At 40.5% G+C, this 21721-nt stretch overlaps 1 protein-coding gene across 1 annotated transcript in view; it reads left to right on the top strand.

The window, feature by feature from the left end:
• Positions 1-20794, top strand: part of LOC128657988 (oocyte zinc finger protein XlCOF7.1-like) — a 77172-nt gene extending 56378 nt beyond the window's left edge. The window contains exon 8 of the mRNA XM_053712427.1: positions 20718-20794. Coding sequence (XP_053568402.1) covers positions 20718-20794 — 77 coding nt within the window. The remainder of the gene's footprint in view (positions 1-20717) is intronic.
• Positions 20795-21721: the final 927 nt, after the last annotated feature.

Below are 21721 nucleotides of genomic sequence, written 5' to 3'. Positions count from 1 at the left end.
TCATACGTGAAGGAATATTCCACTTATTTTGCAAGGGTACAGGTCACATAATATCTCTCTTGTCCATAGAGAGTGTTCCACCCAGGAGTCAGAGAAAGTATAGGCCCAAAATGTGTATCTCTTTCTTACAAAGTGAGACTGTCCTCTCTTGCATAAGCAAGGTGCTTGAGTGAGTTTCCTCTTCATCCCTCTTATGGCTGTCTCTTGAGCCTCACTCCAGTGCCATATTACATCCTTCTTTAGAAGAAGTCACAGTGGTTTAGCGAATTCTGCATAATTATCAATACATTTGCGAGAATAATTTGTCATACCCAGGAATGATCTTAATTCCTTTAAGTTAGTGGGGTTCTTAGTATTTTTTAATGGCTTCCATCTTTTTCTTCTGAGGGTTTAACCTTTCAGAAGTAGCCTCATGTCCCAAGAAGTTGACACTAGTGCGGCACCATTGGGCTTTTTGTAGGGATAATATGATACCTGCCCTTTTAAGTTAGCTGAGGACATGTTTAAGTTCTGTGATGTGTTTTTCAAAGTCTTTGCTTTTGATTAACACATCATCAACATAAGATAACGTCCCCCTTTCCAGTGCATCAGGCATAGCCTTATGCATAAATACTGCAAATGTATGTATCCAAACAGAAGTCTTTGGAATGCGTATTGGACCTTCTGGAAGGAAACCACTAGCTTATACTGGTCTTCCTCATGTAACATTTTATGGTCCAATATCCCTGTGCACAATCAATGGCAGTGAATACCTTAGATCCCTGCAGCACACAAATGCCATTGTCCATTGGGCTTAAGAATACTTGGAATAGGATTATTATAAGAGCTATGCACCTGTCTGATGATACCCCTTTCTTCCAAGTTTCTAATGATTTCTGCAACTGAATCATATGAGGCCAAAGGAAGTCTGTATTGTTTAACAAATACAGGTGGTGCATTGGGATCTGTTTGAATTCTTGAAATGTGTAAGTCTGTAGTCCCACAATCGTATGAATCCCTAGCAAAAATATCCTTGTACTCCATCAGGAGTTCTCGTAGCTGTTGGCGTTTATCATCACTGTAACAGCCATTAGCTAAGGAGATTTGCTCTTCAACTATTTGCTGAAATCCTGGAAAGATTTCAGGCTGTCCTATCTCATAGGCTTCTTCAAGCCTAGAGGTAAGGTCCCCTTGATTATAATTTACATTACCCCCATGACTCTGGGTATTGGGGTATTCTTGTTCTCTGATTGGCTGATCAAATACCAGGGAGGCTTCTTCAATTTTACATATGCCTTCCTCTTAGCTGAAAAGGTAAATAGTGAATTGTGAATAATCCTTCTGTCATGGATTCAAAGGATTGTTCTATTAACTGCTCTTCAGTTAAGTACCTTTCAGGTATTAGCCCAATTACATTATTCTGGAATCCAAAAGTGTAATATCTGGATTCCAGAGCAAATCCTATGGTAGTTCCCTTGGATAAGGTGATATCCTCTGGGGTCATGTTATGCACAATAACATGTATTGGAATAGTTCCAATATTTACCATAGTGTACCATGTGATACCCATATTTTGCATTCTCTGGGAGATGCAAATTAGTGCTTCAGAAGTTTTTCACTTCTGACCCCCTTTTCACCTGTAAGGGTAAGAGGAATTTATCAACCCCAGCAGGGATTACAATATCACTAGACACCTACATATTCACAGTATATGTCATTTGCTGGTTTGATTTCAGGGCTGCATTTTTATCCTGAAATGTTTCAGGGTTAATCTTTAACCTGTTCCAGAGGCAAAAGTTAATTTAAAATTTCTTGTATGGCATATCTATGCAAGAGATCATTTCTAATATATATTTGAATATGGGGATTATTTAAAACTAAAAACAGGTGTTTCACTGATGTATTACCTATAGAGATAGATAATAAACATTTAGCTGTAATGTTATAGCTTTCAGAGTTATTATCTAGGTCAGGGTTCTTCAAACTTTTTTTCCCAACACCCAGTGCCATGATGCCACGAACCTTTGCGACCCTATTTTTATGCTTGGTTTGAAAATATAAGTAACTAATTTACAACTTGATAGCTGCAATGTTTTGACAAAGTGACTAAGATATGTGTGTACTTTATTCCTGATTGTAGTCAAACTTTGTAAAAGGTAATAACACACACACTTCCATATAACACACACACACTCTCATACAACACAAACCACTCAAACTCTCATACAACAAAAACACCACACACTCTTATACAACACACACACTCATACAACACACACACACCACACACATTCTCATACAACACACACCCCACATACAGTCTCATACAACACACACATAACACCCACACTCATGCAACACACACCACACACATTCTCATACAACACGCACAAACACAACACACACTCTCATACAATACACACTCCACAAACTCTCATACAAAATACGCAAACACACCACACACACTCTTATACAACACACACCACTCACTCTCATACAATACACACACACCACATAGGCTCTCATACAACACACACACAAGCCACGACCCAGTAAGCATGGTGTTGTGACCCAGTAATGGGTCCCGACCCGTAGTTTGAAGAACCCTGATCTAGGTTATGAACCCAGTGATCTTGGGGAGAAAGATATTTAATTACTTTAGGTTCAGCTATCTCCCCCAGTAAGTCTTCACTTTATATAGCTAGCTTCCTGTTTTAAGTTTAATTTAGCATACTTGTTTTTTCCCAGGTCATGCACTTGCATAGGGATAAATAAATAATCCTTAATTTTCTCAATTTCTGCAAGGAATTGAGAGTGATCGTCCCCTTTAGGGAATTTAGGATCTCCTTTGTGTAGTGATATTCTATCATCTATTTGTAGGACAGTTATTTCAGGTACAGAGCTATTCCTGAAATGAATTTCGACAGCATCTGGCTTCTCTTCCACCACTTGACAGTTATGTCTGGTGTGAGGTATGCTGGGCCACTCATAATTAATAGGTCTTTTAACTTGTGACCAAATAATATTATTTATGCAATCAATTACGGTACTTAATCGCTTAAAGGGACACTGTACCCAAAAAATTTATTTCGTGATTCAGATTGAGTATGAAATTTTAAACAACTTTCTAATTTACTCCTATTATCAAATTTTCTTCATTCTCTTGGTATCTATATTTGAAATGCAAGAATGTAAGTTTAGATGCCGGCCCATTTTTGGTGAACAACCTGGGTTGTCCTTGCTGATTGGTGGATAAATTCATCCACCAATAAAAAAAGTGCTGTCCAGAGTACTGAAACAAAAAAAAGCTTACATGTCTTTTTTTCAAATAATGATAGCAAGAGAATGAAGAAAAATTGATAATAGGAGTAAATTAGAAAGTTGCTTAAAATTGCATGCTCTTTCTGAATTACAAAAGAAAAAAAATTGGGTTCAGTGTCCCTTTAAGAAGATCAATACCAATTATTAAACAATCATTTGGCAGATCCACTATAATGACAGGGTGTCTTATTATCCTGTTTCCCAGTTTTAGCTTTAACCATGCAGTGCCCTAGACTTTGAGAGAGTCACCCCCAACACCTATTAATGAACCATCAAATGCCCTGAGTTTAGGCTTGTGGAGCTATGTGTGTAGTACCTGTGGGATAAAATAGTTGCCTGAGATCCAGTATCAATTAATCCCATGATAGGGTTGGTAACTGAATCCTGGAGCTCAGATAATACATAATATCTCCCCTCAGTTTCTACCATTTCACACATAAAATTAGCATGTTTACACATTTGTGGGCTTCACCACAAATTTACCTGAATCAGCCACATTACCTGATACGGTACAATTCTTACCCACCACCTCCTCTGTAATAGGGATAATGGGTTTCCTGTGTATTGCGTCACAGTCAGGGCTTCCTTCTCCAGGTGAGGATTGCTCTGCATGTCCACCTGTGGGGATAAGGTTTTATGGAGAATTGCAAAAGAGGAGATTTATTAATGCTTCCAGACTGGGGACTCGTGTCATCACAGTTAGGCCTTCAGTTGCTGGGCTGTAGGGAGAGAATTTGATTAGTATCATTAATAACATTTATTATCCCCTTTGGTAATTCTCTCCCGCAGATATTTGAGTATTTATGCTTGTACCTGTGGTGTATTGTTGGCCACTGGCGTCACCCCTAAAAAAAAGATTGTGTTTCTGAGCCGTAAGAGCTTGACTCATATTAGCAAACTGTTCACATAATTGATTTAACTGTGTACTAAGTTGACCCACTTGATTATATAAGCTATTTCTACCCATGGGCAGATTTTTTTATGCCCCAGGGTATTGATTCCTGGATCCTTGGTATCCCTCAGAATCATAGCTATTTTGTCTATCTTGACGCAGTGGTCTTTGGGGTTCAACTTGTCTTGCGTTAATATCCTGGTGTGCACTATTTAATTGGGGTGTCTGGTTATACTGAGAGTATCTGCGCCACTTATGGTATCTACGTTTACAGGGATACCGATTACCTTGTGGGTATTCATCTCTTTGGGGATACGATTTTATCTGGGTATGCCCCCCATTTTGAGTATATTCCCTACTATTAGCCTGTGGATTCTGCACTTCAGCCCTTGGTGGGGGAGGGGCAGATGAAGGCCTGTTTTCTCTTGCCACTTCCGCATAAGTATTCTTTTTGGATTCAAAATTCAGGTGGCTAGGTGACACCCTAGTTTCTGCCACAATTTTAGGTTTGGGCCTTGGATCTCTTTTTAACCCCTTGTTCACTGGACTGTTGAATGGAGTATGATGTTATACTCTCTCTGATCAGCCAATCCAATGAACAGTTATCAAAGTCTCTAGCCAGATTTACTTTGATGTGTAAGGGTAATGCTTCATAAAATAAATTTACAAATGCTGAGCTTTCAAATTTGGGATTGTTTTTGGCCATACTGTAAGCACCTTTTTAGAGCAGAAAGGATATCGATTGGGCTTTGATTTGTGCCACATTTCAAAGCATATACAGTTGCTTTAGCAGCGGTGGTGGTACAAACTCTCTTTTGCACTGTTGTTTTATTTCACTCGAAGTATGAATATTCATATCTTTCAGTGAAATAAAAAACACAATATTTACCTTCAAATACCCATGGCAGAAATTCAATTTTAGATAAAGCATTTTCATAGGCCTCTAAGTGGTCGATTATAGAAATGGTCCCCCTTTTTGAGAATACAGGTACTGCACTGTTTTAAGAATTTAATTATCTTATGGGTGTCATACACTTTATTAGATACTTCTTGGGTTCTCCTAGGGACCTTATTATTAGGGCTGGAGCACCCCCTATCTGTCCTATTTCTTTTACAAGATATGACGAGTCCACAGATTTCATCCTTATGGGATTACGCCTCCTGGTCAGCAGGAGGAGGCAAAGAGCACCACAGCAGAGCTGCATATATAGCTCCTCCCTTCCCTCCCACTCCAGTCATTCTCTTTGCCTGTGTTAGTGATAGGAAGAGGTAAAGTGAGGTGTTAGTTTAGATTCTTCAATCAAGAAGTTTTTTATTTTTAAAATGGTACCAGTGAGTACTATTTGTCTCCAGGGAGAAATCGTCAGTCAATGACTTCCCAAGAGGAGTGGAGACATTTTATTTTCTGCCCTGATGTTGATGATCTTAGCAATCATTCTCTAAGATCCTGCTGGTTCCCACAGATTGTTGAAGGTAGTGAAAAAGAACATCTTCTGTGTGTGGAACTGTATCATGCTGCGCTCAGCATTGAGGGATGTTCAGTCCTTTGCTTCTGGGGAAACTAGATATATCAGAACTGACTGACATTGATTCCCTGTACTGGGGAGGGGTAATCAGTATGCACTGTGTAAAATGAAATGGTGTACCTGGAATCCCTTTTATTTTTATTTGCTATCAACTGTGTTTTATGCAATACACTTATATTTCAATGTTGAATGGGCTGACGCTGGGAGATGCTGTTTATTCCCCAAGGGCTAACGTTATCTGACAGAGAAACTGGTAGCTGGTCAGGGGAGTGTGTGTTTAGGACACATTGGTGGTTCTCTGCATTTGTTTTAGGTAACCGACATGTTTTCTTCCCATGCGGTGTCTCCGTTAGACTTGTGTTATGCCCACGATGGGCGGGGCCTATTTTGCGCACTCAGCCGCGCAGTAGTCATCCGGATCCTCGATCGGCAGCAGGTTTCTGGCCTCCGGTGTGATCTATGTCGGTTTGTGTATTCAGGTTCACAAATAGACTTGGGAGAGCCGTTCACGGAAGATTCTGTGTGTTTCTGGGGGCAGGTAGGCGTCGCAGCAGAGCTGTGGCGAGGTGCATGTTTCTAGATTTTTACTAAACCTTGTGCATAGCTGAATTGGATAAACAGAGCAGTATTTGCTAAGTCTTGTATGGTGCTCCCTATTGTTGCAAATATATTATTGCTGCAAGCAGAAAAATTATTGCGTTTTTATTTTTTAAAGACACAGTAGGCTTGTTTAATTTCAAACATTTTCCTATAAGATTTGACTTTCAAAGCTGATTATATCACGTAAAAAACAACCAATATTGCTATTGCTAGTTTGTTTAACATGGCTGAACTTCAGGAAAGTACCTGTTCTATGTGTTTAGATGCCAATGTGGAACCCCCTATTACTTTTTGTCCCTCATGTACTGAAAGGGCTTTACCATGTAAAGAACAAATTTTCTTTAATGCAAGTATGTCTAAGGATGCTTCTTAGACTGATGAGACTCGGGGTATGCCGCAACTTTCTCCCCAAACGTCAGAACCTTTAACGCCCACCCAAGCGACGCCGTGTTCCTCAACCGCGTCCACTTCATTTACTCTGCAGGATATGGCTGCAGTTATGTCATCCACCCTTACAGAAGTTTTATCTAAGTTGCCAGTGTTACAGGGCAAACGTAGCAGGACAGAAGCCCATGTGGTCCCTACGACTTCTGATGCTTTGATGGCTATCTCCGATGTACCCTCCCAGGGTTCTGAGTTGGGGGTTAGGGAGACCCTGTCTGAGGGGGAACTGTCTGACTCAGGGAGTGCTCTACCCCAGACAGATTCAGACGTCATGTCTTTCAGATTTAAACTTGAACACCTTCGCCTGTTGCTGCGAGAGGTTTTGCTGACTCTGGACGACTGTGACTACCAGAGAAATTGTGTAAGATGGACAAATACTTAGAGGTTCCTTCTTATTCTGATGTGTTTCCGGTTCCTAAGAGAATTTCGGAAATTATTACGCGGGAATGGGAAAGACCGGGTATCCCGTTCTCACCTTCTCCTAATTTTAAGAAAATGTATCCTATAGCTGACACTGTTCGGGATTCTTGGCAAACGGTCCCTAAGGTGGAGGGAGCTATATCTATCCTGGCTAAGCGTACAACTATTCCTATTGAGGACAGTTGTGCTTTTAAAGATCCTATGGATAAAAAGTTGGAGGGTCTTCTAAAAAAGCTATTTATTCATCAGGGTTTTCTATTACAACCGACGGCTTGTATTGTACCAGTTAAAACTGCGGCTGCCTTTTGGTTTGACGCCTTAAGACAGACTCCTTTAGAGGAAATACTAGATAGAATTAAGGACCTTAAGCTGGCTAATTCTTTTGTTATGGATGCTGCTTTTCAGATCGCCAAGCTGGCGGTTAAGAATGCAGGATTTGCCATTTTAGCGCGAAGAGCTTTATGGTTACAATCTTGGTCTGCGGATGTGTCCTCTAAATCTAAGCTTTTGGCCATTCCTTTCAAAGGAAAGACCCTGTTTGGGCCTGACTTGAAAGAACTCATTTCTGACATTACGGGAGGTAAGGGTCACCTCCTACCTCAGGATGAGACAGCTAAACAAAGGGGTAAACAGAGTAATTTTCGTTCCTTTCGAAATTTCAAGGGAGTCCCTTCTTCTTCCTCCGCTAAACAGGAAGGCAACTTTACACAAACCAAGTCCATCTGGAGACCCAACCAGGCTTGGAACAAGGCTAAACAACCCAAGAAGCCCGCTACTGCTCCCAAAACAGCATGATGGGGCGGCCCCCGATCCGGGACAGAACCAGTAGGGGGCAGACTTTCTCTCTTTGTCCAGGCTTGGATAAGAGACGTTCAGGATCCCTGGACACTGGAAATCATGTCTCAAGGGTATCAGCTGGAGTTCAAAAATTCATCCCCAAGGGGAAGGTTTCTTCTTTCATGATTGTCTGCAGACCAGATAAAAAGAGAGGCGTTCTTACGTTGTGTAAAAGACCTCTCCACTATGGGAGTAATTTGTCCCGTTCCAATACAGGAACAGGGTCAGGGGTTTTACTCAAATCTTTTTGTGGTTCCCAAAAAAGAGGGAACGTTCCGACCCATTTTAGACCTCAAGAGTCTAAACAAGTTTCTCAGAGTCCCATCTTTCAAGATGGAAACTATTCGGACAATTCTTCCATTGATCCAGGAGGGTCAATATATGACTACCGTGGACTTAAAGGATGCATATCTTCATGTTCCTATCCACAAAGATCATCACCAGTTTCTGAGGTTTGCCTTTCTGGACAAACATTTTCAGTTTGTGGCCCTTCCTATCGGGTTGGCCACGGCACCCAGGATCTTCACAAAGGTTTTAGGGTCTCTGCTAGCGGTTCTTAGACCGCGGGGCATTGTAGTGGCGCCTTATCTGGACGATATTCTGATCCAGGCGTCGTCTTATCAGCTGACAAAGTCTCATACCGACATTGTCCTATCCTTTCTAAGGACTCACGGGTGGAAGGTGAATATAGAAAAGAGTTCATTAATTCCACAGACAAGGGTTCCTTTTCTGGGAACTCTAATAGACTCTGTATCCATGAAAATCTTTTTGACGGAAGTCAGAAAGTTAAAGATTCTGAATACATACCGAACCCTTCAGTCCAATCTTCGGCCATCAGTGGCTCAGTGCATGGAGGTAATTGGATTGATGGTGGCAGCTATGGACATCATTCCGTTTGTTAGTTTTCATCTCAGACCTCTACAGCTGAGCATGCTCAGGCAGTGGAATGGAGATTATGCAAATTTGTCTACTCAGATAGATCTGGATCAGGAGACAAGAAACTCTCTTCTTTGGTGGTTGTCGCCAGATCATCTGTCCCAAGGGACGTGCTTCCGCAGACCCTCATGGGTGATAGTGACAACGGACGCCAGCCTTCTAGGTTGGGGCGCAGTCTGGAATTCCCTGAAGGCTCAGGGTCTGTGGACTCGGTCGGAGTCTCTACTTCCAATCAATATTCTGGAATTGAGAGCAATATTCAATGCGCTTCAGGCTTGGCCTCAGTTGGCTTTGGCCAAGTTCATCCGGTTTCAGTCGGACAACATCACGACTGTGGCTTACATCAATCATCAGAGAGGAACAAGGAGTTCCTTAGCGATGAGAGAAGTATCCAAGATAATTCCGTGGGCGGAGGCTCACTCTTGTTGTCTGTCAGCAATCTACATCCCAGGAGTGGACAACTGGGAAGTGGATTTTTTGAGCAGACAGACGTTTCATCCGGGGGAATGGGAACTCCATCCGGAGGTCTTTGCCACCCTGATTCTCAGATGGGGCAGACCGGAGCTAGATCTTATGGCATCTCGTCAGAATGCCAAGCTCCTGAGATACGGATCCAGGTCCAGGGATCCTCACCTATCTTATGTGTTTCCACCGTTTGATCCGAGCAATCACCCGGGGAAGGAGAGCAAACAGGAGAGGGCTTCAGTGATTCTCGTCGCTTCAGCGTGGCCTCGAAGGACTTGGTATGCAGATCTGGTGGACATGTCCTCTCTGCCACTGTGGAAGCTTCCATTGAGGCAGGACCTTCTCATTCAGGGACCCTTCCATCATCCAAATCTAGTTACTCTGCAGCTGACTGCTTGGAGATTGAACGCTTGATTTTATCTAAGCGAGGGTTCTCTGATTCGGTCATTGATACCTTTATTCAGGCACGTAAGCCTGTTACTAGAAGGATTTATCATAAGATATGGCGTAAATATCTTTATTGGTGCAAATCCAAGGGCTACTCATGGAGTAAGGTTAGGATTCCTAGGATTTTATCTTTTCTCCAAGAAGGATTGGAGAAAGGGTTATCAGCAAGTTCGTTAAAGGGACAGATTTCTGCTTTATCTATCTTACTACACAAGCGTCTGGCAGATGTTCCAGATGTTCAATCTTTTTGTCAGGCTCTGACTAGAATCAGGCCTGTGTTTAGACCAATTGCTCCTCCTTGGAGTTTGAATTTAGTTCTTAATGTTCTTCAAGGGGTTCCATTTGAACCTATGCATTCCATAGATATTAAGTTATTATCTTGGAAAGTTTTGTTTTTTGGTTGCTATTTCTTCTGCTCGCAGAGTTTCTGAGCTCTCGGCTTTACAATGTGATTCTCCTTATCTTATTTTGCATGTAGATAAGGTGGTCTTACGTACCAAACCTGGTTTTCTTCCTAAGGTTGTTTCGAATAAAAATATTAATCAGGAAATTGTTGTTCCTTCCTTGTGTCCTAATCCTTCTAAGAAGGAGCGTCTGTTACATAACTTGGACGTGGTCCATGCTCTGAAGATTTACTTGCAGGCGACTAAGGATTTACGTCAATCATCTTCATTATTTGTTGTTTTTTCTGGAAGACGTAGGGGCCAGAAAGCTACGGCTACCTCTCTTTCTTTTTGGCTGGAGTACCATCCGTTTGGCATATGAGCCTGCTGGACAGCAGCCTCCAGAACGAATTACGGCTCATTCTACTAGGGCTGTGGCTTCCTCATGGGCATTTAAAAATGCTTCTGTTGAACAGACTTGCAAGGCTGCGACTTGGTCGTCTCTTCACACTTTTTCCAAATTTTACAAATTTGACACTTTTGCCTCTTCCGAGGCTGTTTTTGGGAGAAAGGTTCTTCAAGCAGTGATGCCTTCCGTTTAGGTTCCTGTCTTGTCCCTCCCTTTCATCCGTGTCCTATAGCTTTGGTATTGTATCCCATAAGTAAGGATGAAATCCGTGGACTCGTCATATCTTGTAAAAGAAAAGGAAATTTATGCTTACCTGATAAATTTTATTTCTTTTACGATATGACGAGTCCACGGCCCACCCTGTCATTTCTAGGACAGGTATTTATTTTTGTTAAACTTCAGTCACCTCTGCACCTTGGCTTTTCCTTTCTCTTCCTAACTTCGGTCGAATGACTGGAGTGGGAGGGAAGGGTGGAGCTATATATGCAGCTCTGCTGTGGTGCTCTTTGCCTCCTCCTGCTGACCAGGAGGCGTAATCCCATAAGTAAGGATGAAATCCGTGGACTCGTCATATCGTAAAAGAAATAAATTTATCAGGTAAGCATAAATTTCCTTTTTTCCTATGGGGCCATCCCTTATGTGTATTATTACTGTTATATGGGCTATCTGGGTAGCTGGCTCCACCCTCTGACTCACTATAATAATTGTCTTCCCCCTCTGAAGTGTAGAAATTTCCTGAATTTAAAACATTTGGTGACTGCCTAGTTGGGAAGTATATTTCTGAGCCATTCGGGGGCCTTTGTTTAAATTATTCTCTTATACCTTGTATCTTACCTCTCACAAATTCTTTTAGGGATTTCATAATCTCTGTATTATTTTCATCACTAATGGACGGGGGCTTATTAATGCTGAGCTGCTCATTTAAACTTTTTTTATTTTAGCGATTAATTTTTGGTTATGTTTATTTGGTTAAGGCGGCCATGTCTTTTTTTTAAGTGCAACAATTTCATTTTGCCCTATTTCTAAACTTTCTTTGCAAATTCTGAGCAAATTTAATCTCTTAGCCTTTGTAATTGCAATTCCTTTTCTATAAGGTGAGTGGACATTTCGTCATTAGTGCATATTATAAACGGCCAAGATTTGAGAATGATCTCATCCCGTTTTTTAAAATTCTTGCATTGATTTTTAATAATTCTTGGAATAATTCACTTGTTTCGTTCCACATTCTGTTATTAATGGCAATATTTTTGGCCTTCGTGGTAAGCATATCAATATACTCGTTTAACCCTTTGAGTGCTTAACACTTTCCCACCTGGGTGCTAAGCTGTTTAAAGGGTTTATTTTTTTTACTTTTATTTTTTTCAGATCCCTAATAATTACACTGTTGGAAAGGTTAGGCGATTACCTTTCCAACGGTGGGCCTTGGGGGTCTGTAGCTGCTTAGATGCCTGATAATACAGGCTTCTAAGCAGCATGCCCCCTTTTCCTATTCTTAATATTGTTAATTTTATATAAAGTTGCTTGGTGACGTCATCACGTCACCGCACATAACGTGAAGCCCCGGCGATGCCTGTCACTATACAGGCCTGATTGCTGGGGTAGGAGCGCCCAGATCTCCCTCAAGGTGGGAGAGTGCTAGCGACGGCTCTGAGCCGTCGTTGGCACCTGAGTGGGAAACTCTGCGACGGCTCAGGGTTAAATCACCTGAAACATTAAATCTATTTTTGATGTGGCCGATAGCATCCATTCTAAGGGAGTCTGCCTTTGTAAGGGGTAATCTTGGGGGACATATTTCAATACTGTGTCATTTGAGTCACTTCTAGTGATAGACATTATGATTTTAGCTTCGTATTTAGTTAATTTAAAACGCTAATACAATTTTAACAAAAAAATGTTTTATAATAATTTCTACTTACTACAAAATATATTATATTAATGTGATAAAGATGTAATGGTCTCCAGCGAGTGCCTCCAACGTGTTATATATCCTAGGTTACAATATTATTGAATTCTATCTCAGCAGATATATATATATATATATATATATATTTTCTTTCATGTAATTAACAAGAGTCCATGAGCTAGTGACGTATGGGATATACATTCCTACCAGGAGGGGCAAAGTTTCCCAAACCTTAAAATGCCTATAAATACACCCCTCACCACACCCACAAATCAGTTTTACAAACTTTGCCTCCAAGGGAGGTGGTGAAGTAAGTTTGTGCTAGATTCTACGTTGATATGCGCTCCGCAGCAAGTTGGAGCCCGGTTTTCCTCTCAGCGTGCAGTGAATGTCAGAGGGATGTGAAGAGAGTATTGCCTATTGAATGCAGTGATCTCCTTCTACGGGGTCTATTTCATAAGGTTCTCTGTTATCGGTCGTAGAGATTCATCTCTTACCTCCCTTTTCAGATCGACGATATACTCTTATATTTACCATTTCCTCTACTGATTCTCGTTTCAGTACTGGTTTGGCTTTCTACAAACATGTAGATGAGTGTCCTGGGGTAAGTAAGTCTTATTTTCTGTGACACTCTAAGCTATGGTTGGGCACTTTATTTATAAAGTTCTAAATATATGTATTCAAACATTTATTTGCCTTGACTCAGAATGTTCAACTTTCCTTATTTCCAGACAGTCAGTTTCATATTTGGGATTATGCATTGAATTATCATATTTTTTCTTACCTCAAAAATTTGACTTTTTTCCCTGTGGGCTGTTAGGCTCGCGGGGGCTGAAAATGCTTCATTTTATTGCGTCATTCTTGGCGCGGACTTTTTTGGCGCAAAAATTCTTTTCCGTTTCCGGCGTCATACGTGTCGCCGGAAGTTGCGTCATTTTTTGACGTTATTTTGCGCCAAAAATGTCGGCGTTCCGGATGTGGCGTCATTTTTGGCGCCAAAAGCATTTAGGCGCCAAATAATGTGGGCGTCTTATTTGGCGCTAAAAAATATGGGCGTCGCTTTTGTCTCCACATTATTTCAGTCTCATTTTTCATTTGCTTCTGGTTGCTAGAAGCTTGATGTTTGGCATTTTTTCCCATTCCTGAAACTGTCTTATAAGGAATTTGATCTATTTTGCTTTATATGTTGTTTTTTCTCTTACATATTGCAAGATGTCTCACGTTGCATCTGAGCCAGAAGATACTACAGGAAAACCACTGCCTGCTGGATCTACCAAAGCTAAGTGTATCTGCTGTAAACTTTTGGTAGCTATTCCTCCAGCTGTTGTTTGTAATAATTGTCATGACAAACTTGTTAAAGCAGATAATATTTCCTTTAGTGATGTACCATTGCCTGTTGCAGTTCCCTCAACATCTAAGGTGCAGAATGTTCCTGATAACATAAGAGATTTTGTTTCTGAATCCATAAAGAAGGCTTTGTCTGTTATTTCTCCTTCTAGTAAACGTAAAAAGTCTTTTAAATCTTCTCTCTCTACAGATGAATTTTTAAATGAACACCATCATTCTGATTCTTTGGACTCTTCTGGTTCAGAGGATTCTATCTCAGAGATTGATGCTGATAAATCTTCATATTTATTTAAGATGGAATTTATTCGCTCTTTACTTAAAGAAGTACTAATTGCTTTAGAAATAGAGGATTCTAGTCCTCTTGATACTAATTCTATACGTTTGGATAAGGTTTTTAAAGCTCCTGCGGTTATTCCAGAAGTCTTTCCTGTTCCTAATGCTATTTCTGCAGTAATTTCCAAGGAATGGGATAAATTGGGTAATTCATTTACTCCTTCTAAACGTTTTAAGCAATTATATCCTGTTCCGCCTGACAGGTTAGAATTTTGGGACAAAATCCCTAAAGTTGATGGGGCTATTTCTACCCTTGCTAAACGTACTACCATTCCTACGTCAGATGGTACCTCGTTTAAGGATCCTTTAGATAGAAAAATTGAATCTTTTCTAAGAAAAGCTTATCTATGTTCAGGTAATCTTCTTAGACCTGCTATATCATTGGCTGATGTTGCTGCAGCTTCAACTTTTTGGTTGGAAACTCTAGCGCATCAAGTAACAAATCGTGATTCTCATGATATTATTATTCTTCTCCAGCATGCTAATAATTTCATCTGTGATGCCATTTTTGATATTATTAGAGTTGATGTTAGGTTTATGTCTCTGGCTATCTTAGCCAGAAGAGCTTTATGGCTTAAGACCTGGAATGCTGATATGGCTTCTAAATCAACTCTACTTTCCATTTCTTTCCAGGGAAACAAATTATTTGGTTCTCAGTTGGATTCTATTATTTCAACTGTTACTGGTGGGAAAGGAACTTTTTTACCACAGGATAAAAAGTCTAAAGGTAAAAACAGGGCTAACAATCGTTTTCGTTCCTTTCGTTTCAACAAAGAACAAAAGCCTGATCCTTCGTCCTCAGGAGCAGTTTCAGTTTGGAAACCATCTCCAGTCTGGAATAAATCCAAGCCTGCTAGAAAGGCAAAGCCTGCTTCTAAGTTCACATGAAGGTACGGCCCTCATTCCAGTTCAGCTGGTAGGGGGCAGGTTACGTTTTTTCAAAGAAATTTGGATCAATTCTGTTCACAATCTTTGGATTCAGAACATTGTTTCAGAAGGGTACAGAATTGGTTTCAAGATGAGACCTCCTGCAAAGAGATTTTTTCTTTCCCATGTCCCAGTAAATCCAGTGAAAGCTCAAGCATTTCTGAATTGTGTTTCAGATCTAGAGTTGGCTGGAGTAATTATGCCAGTTCCAGTTCCGGAACAGGGGATGGGGTTTTATTCAAATCTCTTCATTGTACCAAAGAAGGAGAATTCCTTCAGACCAGTTCTGGATCTAAAATTATTGAATCGTTATGTAAGGATACCAACGTTCAAGATGGTAACTGTAAGGACTATATTGCCTTTTGTTCAGCAAGGGAATTATATGTCCACAATAGATTTACAGGATGCATATCTGCATATTCCGATTCATCCAGATCATTATCAGTTCCTGAGATTCTCTTTTCTAGACAAGCATTACCAATTTGTGGCTCTACCGTTTGGCCTTGCTACAGCTCCAAGAATTTTCACAAAGATTCTCGGTGCCCTTCTGTCTGTAATCAGAGAACAGGGTATTGTGGTATTTCCTTATTTGGACGATATCTTGGTACTTGCTCAGTCTTTACATTTAGCAGAGTCTCATACGAATCGACTTGTGTTGTTTCTTCAAGATCATGGTTGGAGGATCAATTTACCAAAAAGTTCTTTGATTCCTCAAACAAGGGTAACCTTTCTGGGTTTCCAGATAGATTCAGTGTCCATGACTCTGTCTTTAACAGACAAGAGACGTCTAAAATTGATTACAGCTTGTCGAAACCTTCAGTCTCAATCATTCCCTTCGGTAGCCTTATGCATGGAAATTCTAGGTCTTATGACTGCTGCATCGGACGCGATCCCCTTTGCTCGTTTTCACATGCGACCTCTTCAGCTCTGTATGCTGAACCAATGGTGCAGGGATTACACGAAGATATATCAATTAATATCTTTAAAACCGATTGTTCGACACTCTCTAACGTGGTGGACAGATCACCTTCGTTTAATTCAGGGGGCTTCTTTTGTTCTTCCGACCTGGACTGTAATTTCAACAGATGCAAGTCTCACAGGTTGGGGAGCTGTGTGGGGATCTCTGACGGCACAAGGAGTTTGGGAATCTCAGGAGGTGAGATTACCGATCAATATCTTGGAACTCCGTGCAGTTTTCAGAGCTCTTCAGTTTTGGCCTCTTCTGAAGAGACAATCGTTCATTTGTTTTCAGACAGACAATGTCACAACTGTGGCATACATCAATCATCAAGGAGGGACTCACAGTCCTCTGGCTATGAAAGAAGTATCTCGAATTTTGGTTTGGGCGGAATCCAGCTCCTGTCTAATCTCTGCGGTTCATATCCCAGGTGTAGACAATTGGGAAGCGGATTATCTCAGTCGCCAAACGTTGCATCCGGGCAAATGGTCTCTTCACCCAGAGGTATTTCTTCAGATTGTTCAAATGTGGGGGCTCCCAGAGATAGATCTGATGGCCTCTCATCTAAACAAGAAACTTCCCAGGTATCTGTCCAGATCCCGGGATCCTCAGGCGGAGGCAGTGGATGCATTATCACTTCCTTGGAAGTATCATCCTGCCTATATCTTTCCGCCTCTAGTTCTTCTTCCAAGAGTAATCTCCAAGATTCTGAGGGAATGCTCGTTTGTTCTGCTAATAGCTCCGGCATGGCCTCACAGGTTTTGGTATGCGGATCTTGTCCGGATGGCATCTTGCCAACCATGGACTCTTCCGTTAAGACCAGACCTTCTGTCACAAGGTCCTTTTTTCCATCCGGATCTGAAATCCTTAAATTTAAAGGTATGGAGATTGAACGCTTGATTCTTGGTCAAAGAGGTTTCTCTGACTCCGTGATTACTATGTTACCGGCTCGTAAATCTGTATCTCGAGAGATATATTATAGAGTCTGGAAGACTTATATTTCTTGGTGTCTTTCTCATCATTTTTCTTGGCATTCTTTTAGAATACCGAGAATTTTACAGTTTCTTCAGGATGGTTTAGATAAGGGTTTGTCCGCAAGTTCTTTGAAAGGACAAATCTCCGCTCTTTCTGTTCTTTTTCACAGAAAGATTGCTATTCTTCCTGATATTCATTGTTTTGTACAAGCTTTGGTTCGTATAAAACCTGTCATTAAGTCAATTTCTCCTCCTTGGAGTTTGAATTTGGTTCTGGGAGCTCTTCAAGCTCCTCCGTTTGAACCTATGCATTCATTGGACATTAAATTACTTTCTTGGAAAGTTTTGTTCCTTTTGGCCATCTCTTCTGCTAGAAGAGTTTCTGAATTATCTGCTCTTTCTTGTGAGTCTCCTTTTCTGATTTTTCATCAGGATAAGGCGGTGTTGCGAACTTCTTTTGAATTTTTACCTAAAGTTGTGAATTCCAACAACATTAGTAGAGAAATTGTGGTTCCTTCATTATGTCCTAATCCTAAGAATTCTAAGGAGAAATCGTTGCATTCTTTGGATGTTGTTAGAGCTTTGAAATATTATGTTGAAGCTACGAAATCTTTCCGTAAGACTTCTAGTCTATTTGTTATCTTTTCCGGTTCTAGGAAAGGCCAGAAAGCTTCTGCCATTTCTTTGGCATCTTGGTTGAAATCTTTAATTCATCTTGCCTATGTTGAGTCGGGTAAAATTCCGCCTCAGAGAATTACAGCTCATTCTACTAGGTCAGTATCTACTTCCTGGGCGTTTAGGAATGAAGCTTCGGTTGACCAGATCTGCAAAGCAGCAACTTGGTCCTCTTTGCATACTTTTACTAAATTCTACCATTTTGATGTATTTTCTTCTTCTGAAGCAGTTTTTGGTAGAAAAGTTCTTCAGGCAGCGGTTTCAGTTTGAATCTTCTGCTTATGTTTTTTGTTAAACTTTATTTTGGGTGTGGATTATTTTCAGCAGGAATTGGCTGTCTTTATTTTATCCCTCCCTCTCTAGTGACTCTTGTGTGGAAAGATCCACATCTTGGGTAGTCATTATCCCATACGTCACTAGCTCATGGACTCTTGTTAATTACATGAAAGAAAACATAATTTATGTAAGAACTTACCTGATAAATTCATTTCTTTCATATTAGCAAGAGTCCATGAGGCCCACCCTTTTTTGTGGTGGTTATGATTTTTTTGTATAAAGCACAATTATTCCAATTCCTTATTTTATATGCTTCGCACTTTTTTTCTTATCACCCCACTTCTTGGCTATTCGTTAAACTGATTTGTGGGTGTGGTGAGGGGTGTATTTATAGGCATTTTAAGGTTTGGGAAACTTGGTAGGAATGTATATCCCATACGTCACTAGCTCATGGACTCTTGTTAATATGAAAGAAATGAATTTATCAGGTAAGTTCTTACATAAATTATGGGTTTTTTTTTTTTTTTTCGATTAATTAATTATGAACATTAATATTTAATCTCAAATTACATTAATATTTAATCTCAAATTAAATTAATTCCTGAGTTCTGACCAGTTAATCTCTATAAACACATTGATTATATCTATGTAGAAAATAGTGTATTAATTATGACCAAATATGTCTATTATCCCATGAATGGACTAAACACTTCTATAAATTAACCATAACTCAAAATTAATTAAAGGTACCTCAGTATTATGGTCGCAATATTTCTATAAATTAACCTCAACTCAAAAATTAATTGCTTATTAAATATCACACAGGGATTATACTAGAATAATTTATAAATAGCCAGAAAGTTTAATCAATTCAATATACAGTTGTATGCAAAAGTTTAGGCACCCCTGACAATTTCCGTGATTTTCATTTATAAATAATTGGGTGTTTGGATCAGCAATTTCGTTTTGGTTTATTGGATTAACAGAAAATGTGCAATATGCATCCAAACGAAATTAGACAGGTGCATAAATTTGGGCACCCTTGTCATTTTGTTGATTTGAATACCTGTAACTACCTAGCATTGATTAATTGGAACACACAATTGGTTTGGTGAGCCCATTAAGCATTGAACTTCATAGACAGGTGCATACAATCATGAGAAAAGGTATTTAAGGTGGCCATTTGCAAGTTGTTGTTCTCTTTGACTCTCCTCTGAAGAGTGGCAACATGGGGGGCCTCAAAACAACTCTCAAATGACCTGAAAACAAAGATTGTTCAACATTATGGTTTAGGGGAAGGCTACAAAAAGGCTCAAAATCTACCCTGGCATTTATGCAGAGGAACAAGTACAATGTTCTGGAATGGCCATCCCAGACCTGAATTTCATTGAAAATCTGAGGGGTGATTTTGAAGTGGGCTGTCCATGTTCGACAACCATCAAACCTAACTGACCTGGAGATGTTTTGCAAAGGAGGAATGGTCCAAAATACCTTCATTCAGAATCCAGACACTCCTTACAGGCTATAGGAAGCGTCTAGAGGCTGTTATTTCTGCTAAAGGAGGCTCTACTAAATATTAATGCAATATTTCTGTTGGGGTGCCCAAATGTATGCACCTGTCTAATTTTGTTTGGATGTATATTGCACCTTTTCTGTTAATCCAATAAACCTAATTTCACTACTGAAATATTACTGTGTCCTTCAGTTATTTGATAGATCAAAATATAAAATTGCTGATCCAAACACCCAATTATTTATAAATAAAAATCATGGAAATTGTCGGGGATGCCTAAACTTTTGCATACTATTGTATATAGCTTATTTAACAATGTTTGTATTCACCTATGTTCAAATGGTCTGACACCCCCTCAACCTCTGCAGCAATGCTGGCAGCACTCGTACGTATATTTCCCAAAGACAACCTCTGGATATGATGTTGAGCATGTGCACTTAACTTCTTTGGTCGACCATGGCAAGGCCTTTTTCTCAGTGGAACCTGTCCTGTGAAACCGCTGTATGGTCTTGCCCACCATGCTGCAGCTCAGTTTCAGGGTCTGGTCAATCTTCTTATAGCCTAGGCCATCTTTATGTAGAGCAACAATTCTTTTTTTCAGATCTTCAGAGAGTTCTTTGCCATGAGGTGCCATGTTGAACTTCCAGTGACCAATATGAGAGGGTGTGAGAGCGATAAAACCACATTTAACACACTAACGAGTCACATGACACCAGGGAGGGAAAATAGCTAATTGGGCCCAATTTGGACATTTCCACTTAGGGGTGTACTCACTTTTGTTGCCAACGGTTTAGACATTAATGGCTGTGTATTGAGTTATTTTGACTGGACAGCAAATTTACACTGTTATACAGGCTGTACACTCGCTACTTTAAATTGTAGCAAAGTGTAATTTCTTCAGTGTTGTCACATGAAAAGAGATAATAAAATATTTGCAAAAATGTGAGGAGTGTACTCACTTTTGTGGGATACTGTATACTATGCTATAACAAATTTCTTTGCTAAGGCCTATTTAATATATAAAAGAAATTAAAAGGGGGCGGAGCCTATAGCTGTTGCGGTAGGGCGTGTGTCTGGGGAGCTCCCAGTCTCACATGGTTATTTTGGAGTTATTTTTCAACTTTAATTTAACTTTCTTTTTTGGATTCATAGCTACACACTCTCGTGCTATCCAAGAAGAGACTGGAGACATCTTACACAAAACGGACCTACCTATGTTCCTCAGCTGACTGCACTGCAGCTAGCCATGAGACTGAGAGGCCTCTCTAGACTGATAGTGTCGTCAAAGCTGCCGCAGATATACCCCCCAGGTCCCTGGGTTATCAAACCAGTTCTATAGTAACTGGAAAGTTCTTAAATCATTCCCTGTAATAACTAGCTCCCTCACATCATGGCGACCGCAACTTATATTATCCTGTTGGAGGTTGAGGCTCTCCTACACTCGCACTTCGAGAAAATCTCTAGAGTTTGGGATACTGAAGTTGAGAAATTGCGGACTCTTACAAGATCTATTACTACTCCGGCAAGTAAAACTAACGACTAGGCTACCTGGAAGCAGAACCCAAAAAGAGTTGGACAGCATGCTGCAAGTTCGGATATATTTGCCATTAGGGTTTGCTGACACAAATACTAACCCAGTATGCGCCAGGGAGGCTTTAGAGAAACGGGGGATCCAAATGAGTAGCGCCACTGAACAGGCTTTCCATTCTGACTCCCGCGACTACAAGAAATTGGAAATGCAGGCACCCAACCCTCCTATTCCTACCACGAAAGCCATTACTGGATGTAAGCAGAATATTATACCTCACAATAGTAATAACGATGACAAGCCTATCCCTGACCTAAATTCTGAGATGGAGCAGCATGGTGTTCGGGGAGCAATAGAAGGATCAGCACCTTACATATTCAAAGATGTTGCTATACTGCAGCGATCCCTAAACAAACTGGACCCCTTCCGTACTACACCGCTGCTACTTGAAGTGGACACTCAGCCCCACTTGATCGAGTTGAGATGCACAGTCAAATCGTAGCAATGTCTTCCTACGTTCCCCAGGGACAATGGATACACAAGTGAGCAACAAATGGCCTATCTCAGCACTCACCCCTGAGCACCCCGAGCTCAAAAACAGAATAGCGGGTTGCGAGGGGCTTTTGAC

Source organism: Bombina bombina, chromosome 4 (assembly GCF_027579735.1).
Source record: "Bombina bombina isolate aBomBom1 chromosome 4, aBomBom1.pri, whole genome shotgun sequence".
Taxonomy (NCBI): Eukaryota; Metazoa; Chordata; class Amphibia; order Anura; family Bombinatoridae; genus Bombina; species Bombina bombina.
This window is presented reverse-complemented; position numbering and strand designations above follow the sequence as displayed.